The sequence below is a fragment of the Emydura macquarii genome, unplaced genomic scaffold, assembly GCF_026122565.2.
Source record: "Emydura macquarii macquarii isolate MOO-44397 ecotype Brisbane River unplaced genomic scaffold, CSIRO-AGI_Emac_v2 contig_480, whole genome shotgun sequence".
Taxonomy (NCBI): Eukaryota; Metazoa; Chordata; order Testudines; family Chelidae; genus Emydura; species Emydura macquarii.
In genome coordinates this window covers 13006640-13020384 of record NW_027130617.1, presented here as the reverse complement: position 1 = coordinate 13020384, position 13745 = coordinate 13006640, and the positions used below count along the sequence as shown (strand labels likewise).

General features: G+C 39.5%; 1 protein-coding gene across 1 annotated transcript in view; it reads right to left on the bottom strand.

Moving 5' to 3' along the window:
- The window catches only part of COL24A1 (collagen type XXIV alpha 1 chain), a 200445-nt gene that overhangs the window by 141558 nt on the left and 45142 nt on the right, over nt 1-13745 (bottom strand). Inside the window, exons 7-8 of the mRNA XM_067538541.1 lie at nt 12155-12208; nt 2389-2433 (exon numbers count right to left, since the gene is read on the bottom strand). Of these exons, the coding sequence (XP_067394642.1) occupies nt 2389-2433; nt 12155-12208 (99 nt within the window). The remainder of the gene's footprint in view (nt 1-2388; nt 2434-12154; nt 12209-13745) is intronic.

Here is a 13745-nt window from a genome sequence, read left to right as displayed (position 1 = left end):
TACTGGGGATGGGGCCTTGCTGGGGCTGGAAAGGACATGCATCAGCAGCCCAAACACCTCAGAGAAACCACCAAAAAAAGAGATGTAAAGAGGCAGCAATAACTTCGCCATATTCTCCCTGTGCGCTGTATGAACCCACCTCACTGAGGATTCCATGGGTAGCCATTAGCAAATGAGGCCCTGCCATTTCAACTTTGCAACGTCAGAGAGCTAGGCATTTAGGCCTGGCCTCCAGGACTGATGTTCATAGCAGGAACAGCCAATCTAAGCAAACCTCTGCATAGTTTTCCTGCCTCAGTGCCCACTCCTGCAGTTTATCCATTAGAGAAGCTGATTTGGCTCAACTTTTCTGGACTTCAGTGCCCTTAGGAGCAGAGAGGTCCATTCTTGATATTAACCAGGGAAGAAAAACAAAAACCGCTACTGGCCAAAAATATTAAAAGAGAAATATTAAAAGGTGCTGGAAGAAGTAACGCCCTTTGGGATTCTTTGATGATCAGCACCTCCTCAAAGGCCACTGCTTAAATTTGGGAATGAGAAGGAGATAAGAAGCTAGAGTATCACCTTCTTTCCCTTCCTCCCTCTCTCCTTAGCTAATTTTATGTTTAAACAAACCAAGTTCAGAGATCAGGTTTGGTGATTGTCCAACCTTTCCACCCACTGTCATATGTGGAAGTCACACAAGTGCTAAACCAGGGCTTCCTCCATGAGCTGGTTTGGGTGAGGAAGAATAATCCCTGGCATCAGAAGTCATGAGTGTGGGAGGCAAAAGTTATTCTGCATAAGTCCAAGGCAGTTCTGTCACTTGCTTTCCATGGTTTCTTTCATCCTCTGGGCACAGGTGGGAGGTTCACTATTCCCTGAATGGGTTGGTCTGCCATGGAACCAGAATCCATGGTCTCCTAAAGCTTGAAACACTTCAGAGGGCTGCAGATATTTTTGACTGAATCAGGTCCCAAAAATTCCAAGTTCAGATCATGACAAAAAACCCTAATAGCAACAAATCATTTGAATTTACTGTTTATACTTTTTAAAACCTTGCTTTCACTCCCATTTGTGCTTCACTCTCAAGTAATTCCACATTTGATGTATTTATAGTAACCTTTTTCTTTGTTGTACAGGTATATAGAAATTTCAGCCAACAAGTGGGTATTTTGAATGTCACAAAGTCTGTTGCTACTGACATGCAAAATGACTGTCATTGTTCTGACTCTCTTCAGGCCATCCTCTTAGATCATGTATCTCCTTGTCACAGTCCTTAAAATAGCAGCAGTAAGAACAGTCTGTGGAACAAAAGTATTTTCCCAAACTTTTAAAAAGGAGTTTTAAATATTTCCAAAATAATATAACAGACTATGAATATTATCATTTATAACAATAGCCTGCGTATGTGGAGATGAAGTCAGACCGTCTTTAGTACTGCTGGGCAAACAGTAATTTCACACTGAGGTCTCATGTACCAGATTATCTTCGAGGGAATTCACACACTTGTCTATTTTCTGCCAAAATTAATTCTCTGATGTGAGTTTCTCTCTCTGTCTCTCTCTCTCTCTCACACACACAACACTGACCCTCTTGTTTTCATTACTGGTTAATCACTTTTTGATTAAGTGATTTAATCACCAGCTCATTCTTTGGTTCTCAGGTCCGGCAGTTAACAATACTATTCTTCTGATTAACGTTGATCATTAATTCTCTTGCAGAAAGATGCCAGAGGGATTGAACTGTAATGACTACCCCTCACTTCATCTGGGATCTTGGAGTAGATCTCAGTTAAAGCTTTGGACAGTTAAAATCTATTTTTGTATGATCTGTTTTTGCCTTCTCCTCTGGTCATTACTATCATTAGATCATGATTATTCATTCAGCACTGACAGTGCATTCAGCTCCGTCTACAAAAGAGAAAAACACGACTCCTGCTCCAAGGATATTACAGTTGACAGCCATGGCCCTTTATCTCTAGCAGGGAGGAGTAATAAGTCGAAACTCACATTAAGAATACTATCTGAATGGATACTGAAGTGTGAAGACAGCAATGCACAGTCCCTTCCTGTCTCCCCACCCAGAGATTGAGCATGCATTGTCAAGTCTCAGTCAGTAAGGTTCTGAAAGAGTCTGAATTGTCTCCTTAAACATTATACAACACACTTCTGCCATGCCACCAGACTAGTTGGAGAAAACAAGTTGGTCTATTATATTTGATTTAGGTCCTTAAACCATACCCATCTCCATGGTTACTAAGCAGCTGGTCAAGAATGAAATCTATTGAGTATTTCTCAGTAAATGGAAGAAATTATTTGATACAAGCATTTAAAGTCATTATCCTCAATTGTAGTTAACATGCATTGTATAATGGATATCAAATGTTACAGTGCTTTCATCACTCACTTGCTCGCCTCGTGGACCTGGTGGCCCTGGATAGCCTTTGGGACCCTGCAGGTAGAAGAGATGAACAGATGTTGTAATGAATATATTAAGATATGCAAAATGCAACTTTGGGTTCTTTATTTTTTCCCCCTTTATTTTTTCCTTCAGCAAGAAGAATTTTGCAACATGTTTCTTTGTGACATCTTAATTTCAGTAGCTTAATTTCAGTAGCTGATGTGCGAATGGATGTGTGAGGAGAGAGAAAGAGAAATGTATCTTAATATAGGTGATTTCCTGCTAAACTTGCACAAGTAGCCACAGATTTGTGTTAGCTTAAGTAACACGTAGACAAAATGCCTTTAGCAACAATCTGCTTGTAATTATTGCAAAGCTGGATTTAGTCCAGACTATTTCCCCATTCCAAATCCTTGTCATAACACTGTGTCTGAATGAGCCAGTTCAACTGAGATAGGCATAACTAGAAGGTTATCACAGAGAGTTCCAAGAAGCTCTCTAGGAAAAGATAACTAAGAAAACAAAATATTTCTTTCGTATGAACTAAATTTTTTTTGAATACTCCATATTATGATGATAGTTTTACACAATTAAATGAAACTGCCATTTTCCTGACAGTAAAGAAAATCTTCCAGATTATCCTGGAATCTTTAAATCACCAAACTTTATCATTGCCTGATGATGGTTTGCTTTTACAGACAGTGGTTGAAATCCTGGCCCTGTTGAAGTCAGTGGGAATTCTGTCCATGATTTCCACAGGGCCAAGGTTTTATCCGGTGCCCTCAAGTTTCAGTTAAGCTTCTACTCCATGTTAAGAGCTCTGCTACACAAACTAAATGGCATTATGCTACCTGAAACTATAAATTAGGAATAATTTTGTTTGGTAATAGTTTTAGGTTATGAAAAAGAATTACATCTATTAAGCTTCAAAATTTGCAATTTTAATATTATAAATTTGCGTTTGAAATAACATTACTCCCAAAGATATGCACTCATTAAAAAGCCCAGAGCTCCATTTTCTCAAAACCAGTGTTGCAGGTATTCCCTTACATCTTGCTCAACACGCACACAGCATTGCTAACTTGCTTTAATGTTTATATATTACAGTAAAACAGGCAAACAACCGTCATCTGCAAATAACAAGCCGCAGAGCATATTTCAACCATATATCTGAGGGTGTGCCTACACAGCCCACAGAAGTGAGCCTCCCAACCCAAGCCAACAGACTCAGGTTAGTGGGGCTCATGCTAGCACTCTAAAAATAGCTGTGTAGACAGTGCTTCCACCCCCTTCCTAGGCTTCAGAGCCTGAGATCCAGCCAAGAGCCGCAACTTCAAAGTGCTGTCTATACAGCTATTTTTAGAGCACTAGCATGAGCCCAACTAACCTGAGTCTGTGGCATAGGTATGGGAGATCAGGTCTTGGACAAACAGGCTGAGCGGGACTGCCTCATTAACATGCCATGGCATGCTTCAGAAATGTTGATAAGATTATTAAATAAAGACAAAAGCATGATAAATGACTCTGCAATGTAAAACCCGGAGGGCAAAGCTGTAACACTTCCTTAGGGATTGTGGGTAAAATTTTCAACAGTGCCTTAAAAGGAAGTTATTTAGGAACCTAAGTCTCTTTGATTGTTTTCAATGGGATTTGGGTCCTAAGTCGTTAAAGCATTTTTGAGAACAACCCTACTTCTGGATTTTAAAGGATCCTTTAGAATAGGTGCTTACAGAGGAAATGTTCAAATGTTTCATTATATCTGGACCAGGAGACAAGGGAACTATGTTTGGTTTGAGCTAAAAGGAAGATGTATGTAAAAAGAAAACATATCTGTCGATTGACTGGAGGATGAGGTACTCTCCAGATTCTAATAGAGATGCTCCTATTTGGATTTCAAAGGCAAAACAGAAATGGGAGGGCTTGAGCCCCTGGCGACACCAGCACATCTCCTTTGGGGGCATGTTACTGGCACTCATGGAGTGACAAGAGTGCTTTGTTCTGTGTGACAGAAAGGACTTTACTGCCAAGTGAAGTAACTTCGCCTCCACTTTGTAAGGGGTCAAGTTTAAGGGGCTGTCATTTACCAGGGGGTTGTACAGTCCCTAACACAATGGGGCCTCAGTCTTGCTGAGGCCTCTTGACACTACATCAATATAAATATTAAACAACAACATTGGGAGCCCCGCAGTGTTTTCCATTGTTTCCATAGTAATTCCAACAGCACTGGATTCAGGCAGCTGCTCAGTGGCTAAAGCATCCAGATAGACCAGTAATTCTGCAGCCTCTCAAGCGAGAGAGGGGAACAGGTAGGTAATTGTCTGGATCCAGTGTTACAGGCATGGAAGGGGATTTGGTCTTCTCTGAATAGTGCCAAAGAAGAGTTGGAAAAAAGCCATTATGGGTATGTGGTGAGCACAACGAACTGTAAGACTGTAGGCATCTTTATAGAAATCTCTGCTGTGGGTGCCATGGGAATGAAGAACTGCTTTGCAAATAGAGCTAATAGCACCATTGAGCGCTAAACCAATATTAAAAGCTTTGCACAAGTAAACATGTAAATGGAAAAGCTGAAACAGCTGGACAGCCATTTTCCAAAATGTTGAGAAGGTCAAAGAACAACGCAGCAGTATAAATGAATGACATATACGACACAATAACATTCTTATGCCTCTATGACAAATACTGTACGGACCAAAAATGGCATAAAATTAATCCTCTGTTAGCATAATGACAGGAAAAAAATTGTAAGTGAAATAAGCTCATCCCATTCTTGCTACTCTCTCATGCAATCCTGTGGTCCTCTTCTGGGGTTGGATCAGACCCATAGATAATACCACAAACACCACAAGACACAGCGTACTTATCAACTCCACATTTCCACCATCTGAGACACAGTTTTGAAATGTTTATTTGGTCTCCATGAAGCCTCATATTAGAAATGTATTCTGCTTCTTTGTAGATCCACTGTTTCTTTTCTGAGCAGCATGTAAATAATAAAAATCAGGGTCTCTGGCTAGCATGTGCTATCTGAAGTGTCCTAATGACAGAAGGCTTCACCCTCATTCCATTACTGATTTTTTTTTTAATCTATAAACTGTCACGAATAACATGGATAGACAGACAGTCATGGACAGGCAGATAAGGCTTACGGTCAAAGATGAGTCTACAGGAGGTTCTTACACCTCCTTCAGGCCCATCAACATTTAAGTTACATCAGCCTGGAGTCAGGGCTTGTCGACATAGTGCACTAGTCTATACAAGAGGGGTGTACATTCTATTGTGCACTAGTGAGTTGTGCACTTACTGGCCTGGGTGGACCCTGATGATGTGCACTAGAAGTTCCCGAGTGCACATTAATGTAGCCCCTTTTCAAACAGCACTATAGCGGTGTGCACTTGCGAACTCTAAGTGAGCTCCAGCAGAGTCCACCTGGGCCAGTTAGTGTGAAACAAACTAGTGCACACTGGAATTGACACCCCCGTAGTGCAGACAAATGCACTGGGTAGTCAAGCCCTTAGATTTCTCTTAAACTCCCAGGGTTCAATATTTCAAGTGTAAAAATAAAGATTTACTTCCTTTAAAAAAACAGGCCTATCTCTCTTCTTATCCGTATAAATCAGGAGTGACTGCACTGAAGACCTGGGGTAGAAACGGTGCATGAGGAGACTCATTCTTTGTGTTTCCAATGGATGAGGCTATTCTGAGGATCCCCCCATGGGCCCTAGCATCAGAGTGCCTCCAAATAGTTGCTTTCCACTACCTCTGAGGACCCCTACATGGATTCTCCAGGTAAGTTCTACATGTAGGAGGTCTTCTTTCATACCTACTTACTAAAATAATGCTGTTATCATGCTTCCATTCATAGGACTTATTAAAGGAAAATGTCCATAATTACTCAAAATTTCAGAAGCCTATAATCCTGTATCGAAAACAATGGAACTTTAATAAACTAATGTGGCATTTTACAAAAATATGCCAAAATTGATTCCATCTTCCCCGATAAGGCAGAAACTCAATTAACTGAGATGGAAAGAGTTCCTTGCTCATTGACATCAGTGAGGAAAGCATTATTGTTTTTAGGTGGCAATGAAGTTTGGGTTGAAATCTTTTTTGTCTGTTTATTCGTTACATTTGATCGCTAGATGGGGTTTATTTTTTGTACAGCAATAATGTACATCCTGAGATCCAGTGCTCTTATGATAACCTTTCCCCTTTATGCTTTGCAGGGATGGGAAAGAGAGAAAAGAGGGTGAAAGGAAGGGTTTCCTCTCTTTTCAGTCTAACTCCACTGCCACACAAAGGCTTCGTCTACACTACAAAGTTTTGCCTAGATATTTCAGCTAGGAGCATGAAACAAATTCATACCCCCCAGCCAACAAAGCTATGCCTGCAAAATCCCCCAGTGTAGATGCAACTATGCCAACAGAAGAGTGCTTTTATCACACAGCTAATGTCATTTGGGGAGGTGATGCAGTTATGCTGGCACATGCTGTGTCTCTACTACGGTGCTGTGCCAGAAGCAAAGGCTCTGCAGTGCACACAAGCCCTGACACTATTCTAAAAGGCTATCACTTTATATCACTTAATTAATGCTGCAACCAGATGTTCACTTTAATGTAGAACCAACAAGGAATCTAATAAGGGCAGCGGGTCTGATTTTGCTATCACACCACTTTTACATTAATGTAATTCTGTTCTCTTTAATGCTCTCACTCCTGATTTATAACTGGTATAAGGAAGGGGAGAATCAGGTCCAGTGTACCTCGCAGGGAGGAGCAATCAAAAGTTAATTTACTTGGATGCCTTAGCTAGCTGCAGTGAAAGTTTTAGAGTTGTTATAATGAAGAGAGAAGCCTCTCACTCTCACCTCCCTGCCTAGCCCAGGCCCTGAAAGGAAAGAGACAAGTAGCAGAAACTGTGCTGTTACTTAAGGAGAGGTGATCCACATTATTTATCTTCATGTATAAATCCCAGACCCTGTCTGCTTGGTAAAAAATAAAGTCAGTTTAAGGCAAAAGTGCATTTATGTCATATCATCATACTCTATTTTAAACACATGTCAAAACCTACCTAAAACAGCATTCAAAGTAGAATGCTTTTCCCATTGAAATCAATGGAAGAATTTCTCTCATTTAATCAAACTTCATTCTTGTTCTAGAAAAATACCACTCTTCGTGAAATAAACTCAGCTATTCACTTACCATGGAAATACAGAAACTTCCACAGATATTTATTATTTGTTCAGCACTGACAGTATATACTACTTTTTACAGTACTCAAAAATAAAAACAGGAACACTATTAAAACATATCCCTCCTAATTTAGAATCAAATTTTGCCCCTCTCCCTTCCAGAAATTCCTCACCATGTTTTACTGTACAGTACTGCTGCATGTGGATTCTATCATGCTTTAACAGACACAGATTCTCATGATTTACTATTGCACATATCTTATGTTGGGAAGTACGTTAATACACAACTTGCAGCCAACTATGTTTTAAAATTGTTTTAATTTGTCAAAAGTCATTTTTGATTCCACAACCATACATTTATGATGGTTATTTTTGTGTGTGCACAGGAATCTAGGTACATTAATCCACAGCCTTTTAGTATTGTGTGTGGTCCTATGGTTTCCTTCACATATGGCCTTGTGGAATTTTACTTTGACATGCCATGGCAGCATACTTAGATGATAAATTCATCTGTGGAGGAGTTAGTTAGCTATCCAGATTTGCAGCAGTTATATCAAACAGTAACCCCACCAACCAATTGGACAACCTCTTCCCCACTCTTTGGCCACCAGAACACCTGCAGTTTCTAATTCTTTGTCTATTCTGCTCAAATTAGCCAAATATTTCTCTTTGGCAACTCTCGGTGTACTGCTATAAGTAGAATTGCTGGTTTGAGAGATCCTGATATTAAGCTTGCACCTCAGATCTGACCCAGATGCTTGATATTTGTGCTTGTTTTGAAGACATCATTCTTCTTTCACCAATATATTATGAACTCTCCTGTGGCTGCTCCTGTTTTCTGTACGGATGCTTCAAACAAACAGACCAGACCTCAGAGAGCGAACAACTATACAACACTCTGTTCTTGTTCACACAGGTATAAATTTGGAGTAACCATACTGACTTCATTAGAGTTACTCTGGATTTGCACAGGTGTAACTGGGCAAAATTTGCCTCTGCATAATAAATATGTTGCAGGCAGTAGAAATATGTAGTCATGGCAACACAATAAACTATTAAGACAGGAACACATACTCACAGATGGTGTGTACTGTATATAAGATGAAAAATAAAACTAAACCCAACAATTTGCTCCCACCATCTTTTTTCTTACTTTCTAACTGAAAGAACTGTAACTACAGCCTAATCCTGATAAAAAGGACTACATTAGTCTAGTGATACTCCAAAACACTACAGTTTATAAGAGTGTTACAGCACTGTATTGAAGGTTTACTACAGAATATTGCAGCATTTTTAAAAGAGATCCCTCAGAGAAGCTCTGCTAACACAGACTCTGGTTTCTACTAGCCCTCTGTGCTAAGTTCAGACATTCAGGAAACCAGAACCAAGAGCATGTAGCACATGGTTAATCACAAGCCATCTTCATTAAAAAATAAAAATGCAATATGAATATTTAACCCAAAATTTTCACAGTCATTGTAACAGTGCACACTGTTGCATAAAAACTGCACAAAATTTCACAAAAGTTCAAAATCAGGCAAATTTTGATGAAAAAAATCTTGCGATTATTATTTTATCCATAACTTTGTGCAGGTCTAATTATGCCCAGGAGAGGGCAGTACTAGGCATACACTACAGCCAGCATGTTACCAATGAAACGTTTAATTCTACCATTAAAATTAAGGGAAGATGGGTGTTGAAATCCCCAGTGCCCCTTGGAAAGTCTCAGCCTACGCATCCTTCATGAAAACAACTAAGGCCAATGAGAAAACGGTCAATTACCAAGAATTGGGCATAAATAAATTTGTATTATGCTACCTAAAAGTGAGACCTGGAATACTGCAAGATCTACTCCACATTAATATTTGTGTCAGTTTAAATGCTGATCATTATAGTGCAGATCAATCTACAGGAAGATAAAAATCAGAGCCAACTGCCAAAGTCAAATAGGATTTAAGAAGCAATGAATGTATGGATTTTTTTTTTGTCTTCTTTAATCTTTATAGTTAGGTGATAAAGGAATTATGTTACTCATTTATACACACTTCAGCAATTCCGCAACAGCATTTAACACCTTAAAATGTAAAGTAACAAATGAGAACTCAATAGAAATCTGAAAATATGTTTATCATCTTGGATATCTCTGGTAATAATATGGAAAGATAAGTGTCTTAAAACTGTAAAGCTTGGACGTAGGTCCATTAAATGTCAAGCATAAAATACCCTTTACTATTTACAGGTGTAACATAATTCATGGACCCAGTGTTTTTACAAGATTGGTTCAGACTGGAGTTTTCTGAAATGTGGTTCCAGTTAGTGTCTACTCTACATGACATAGAAACAAAGAGTAAAAGCGCCAATGATCAAATGAATCACCCTTAACTTGTAGTGTAGACATAGCCTAAAATGCTTTTAGTGAAAATAAAGTAGAAACTTTTTTGCTTTCCCAAGCAAAACTGTGACCCTGACAATACAGTAAAGCAGTATGTGTTTTAGAGCTTAAAAGATGCCACAGCTCTGCCAGTGACAGCCGGTGATAACAAACAGGCTACCACATAAGACTTGGATAAGAACTGATCCTGCTGCAGGGAATTTCCCCACCTAAGCAATGAAAATTCTAGTCAGGCCTAAAAAACTTAGTTAATTTTGTTAAATCCCAGAAGGTTTGTGGACAAGTGAAATACATTTCCTAGTAGCTTTTGAACTAATTCTGTAACATCTTCCTTTTCCCATTACAAAGAGTACATTTATGCTTTTGGTTAATACAAGAGAAGTGAATTAAACTAAACCAAATCAAGGCCACTTTAATTCAGAATGAGAGTGCCCACACAGGAGTTTAATGAAGTTTAACTAATCCACTTTAAATTCACACCTTTAATTTATCCGGATTAATTTTCCTGACTGGCCCTCTGGAGACAAGCCCTCTGACTTCCTATCCATTACTGAACCCAATTAAAAATATTTTGTTGGTTTTCAAAATAATTTATAAATTCATTCCATCTTTCTTTTCCAGCTTTATGTCCATGTACTCTCCACACCACTCACTCCACTCCTACCATCTTGGCATTCTTTTTGTCCCCTTTCCTGAACTCTTGTTTGCCTCATGCTGTTCCATGTTAGTGGACTGCTAAGACCTGGATAATTTCTTAAATGGAGTATGGGTATTTTACTTCTTATAGTGTTCTGACATTTCTCCTAGTGAAAAAATAATTATGTCAGCATTATGTGGCATCCAAAATCTAAACTTATTTCACTTGGCTTCCAGGCAAGAGTTTTAGCTGCTCTGACACACATCTTAGAAAAACATCCAATTTTGTGGTGCTGAAAGATTGAGCTCCAACTCTAACAGTGAATGAATTAACACATGATTCAGTAAATGAATTATTGAACAGAAAAGAGGTGGGCAGTCCTGAAACTGAGAATGAAATGGGATTCGTTCCTTTAAAATATCAGTATTTTCCAGGCAAGAGTATATTTATTGTAGCTGGAAGAAGTTCATGCTACCAGAGCAGAAACATAGCAAGGTTTTCAGAGTAGCACACTATTTGGGAATGACCATAAAAAGTTTTTAATTTACATTTTGCTCACTACATTTTCAATGAATGTAGTACTCAGGAAAGGATTTGGATTGACCACATTGGGGACTGAAGTCTTGTACTTATCCACAGCATGGACAATGGCAGTACATGTGCTACAGTAGTGGTTCTCAAACTTCATTGCACTGCAACCCCCTTCTGACAACAAAAATTACTACATAACCCCAGAAGGGGGGACTGGAGTCCAAGCCCTACCAACCCAGGAGGACAGGGGGTGGAACTAGAGCCTCGCCACCCTGGCCTGAAGCCCTGGGGCTTTAGCTTCAGCCCAGGCAGTAGGGCTCAGGTTTTGGTTTCAGCCCCAGGCCCCAGCAAGTCTAAGGCTGGCCCTGGCAACTCCATTAAAATTGGGTCGGGACCCACAGTTTGAGAACCTTTGCACTACAGCCTCGCTTAGAACAAGGCTCCTGAGTTTAGGACAGGTTTCATACTGGTCCTGCCTAGATCAACTAGTGGAAAACAAGATTTCGGCATGTACCATCTTCTTTTGCCAATAGTGGAGCGTGCACTGCACCTAGAGGTGTTGCTTGCACAAGAGGGTGGGTAGTGCCTTTTATCTACTCTTCCACTACTGGATACCAGGGAACACGGCCTGCTGACTTCCCATCCACTTCCTAATATTAAGGACAGGACTTTTGAAGTAGGTGTGGGGCAATGGGAAGAAGATGATGGGGCTTGTTGTGGGATAAGTTGACCTTTCTCCTACACAGACGGGCTTACTACGAAGCTGTGTAACTTGGGAGAATTTTCCACTAGGCTGGGCTCATCCTGAAAAAGAGACATGTGGAATATCTGATCTGTGGCTCAGATTCAGTCCTGCATATTGGGTTTTGATAGCTAACCATTATAAATTTCAAATGGTAAGGAATTTCTGAAGATGAACTACACAGCTCAAACTTGGAGGGCCTGACTACGCAGACCTCCCATTGATTTTCTATGGACTTAGACATGAGAGCTGAATATAAAAATCAAAAGAAAAACTTACCTTCTGACCTTTGATGCCAGGGGGGCCTGGTAAGCCTCTTGGACCTGGGTCACCCTGTACAACACAGTACAGTAGAATCATTTTATTTTATTAGAATATTTGAAAAGACTATAAACACCTAGGAAGCAGTGCATTCTCTTTATTCCTGGATATTTAAGATGGAATAGACAGAACAACATTTATTATAGGATCTCCGAATATCTACATTTGAGCCAGCTTAAGTAGGACTGAAGTGGTTACACAGTTCTTGTGCTGGCCTTTGCCCAGAGGTGACTTTCACTCCAAGTGAATAGTTTTTAATTCATTTTTAAATTTCAACTTGTTCATATCAGATCCATTTTCCCAATGCTACATGTGTCTTGCACTGGAAAGAAATAGCTTCCACATTTAGTTTCCATACAAATCTGCAAGTAACAAATGAAACAGAAAGGTTTTATGGGGCAAGTATTCCAAACATTTTCTAAACATAAATGTAATTAAATCGGTTTGAAAACAGTAAACTGGCAAATTTTCTCATTCAGCACTCTGGGCCAAAGTCAGAGGTATTCATGCTGGTGTACATTGAGACTCACTCTGACTCCCATTGACCTTCTTGCACTCACACACTGATATGAGAGAACGAGCCTTGTAAGGCCATGTCTGATACTACAGATGCTACCGTGGCATAGCTACAGAGCTGTAGCTATGCTACTGTAACCCCACAGTGTAGATGCAGCCTTCAGCAACAAAAGAGGTTTTTCCATCAATGCAGGAACACCTCCCCGACCAACAGTAGGCAAACTGATGGAAGAATACTTCCATCAACCTAGCAGCACCTACACTAGGGATTAGGTCAGCATAGCTACGATGTGCTGGGATGTGGATTTTTCACACTGTTGAATGCTGTTTCTATGTCGACTTAAGTTTTAAGTGTAGACCAGGCCTACATTTGTGTAATGTTCAAGTGGACGGATCAAATGAAGGTAAACATTTCACCAATTTAAATGATCTCTAAACGCACTTAGTCTCACATCTGAATTTGGCCCTGTCTTTGATAGGCAGCTCTTTAAAATGGAAATCGAAATATACATTATAAAATAAAACATGCTATTAAACTCTCATTATTAACACATTGGTTTTAAAGTGTTAGCCATAATTAGTAGGTGTGCGATTCAAAAGTAAACTGTAATCATATACCTCCAAGCCACAGCTTCCATGAAGAACTACTCTATATTTTTATACCGAAAAACACTTTAGAAAGAAAAAAGTAACCAACTAATTTAACTACAGAAGCTTACTCTCTGAACCCTCTTTAAGTGAAATGGAGGACAGAATATTTGATTTCTTCGCATTAAGTGAGTTCTTCATGAATATAGATGAACAGGGCTGAAAGATCCTTTGTGAATAAAGCAGTGATAAAGACACAGTACTTCTCGGATGAAACATCAGCTGCCTTAACTTCCCCAAGGTTACATAACATTTTTTCTAGTGCAACTAAACTCCTTAATATGCAGTTAAAATCTGAAAAGTGACTGTAAATAGGACATGGTTGTAGTTGTATCCATAGTCATTGTCTCTCAATTACCTCTTGATCCAGTTTGCTCCATTTGCA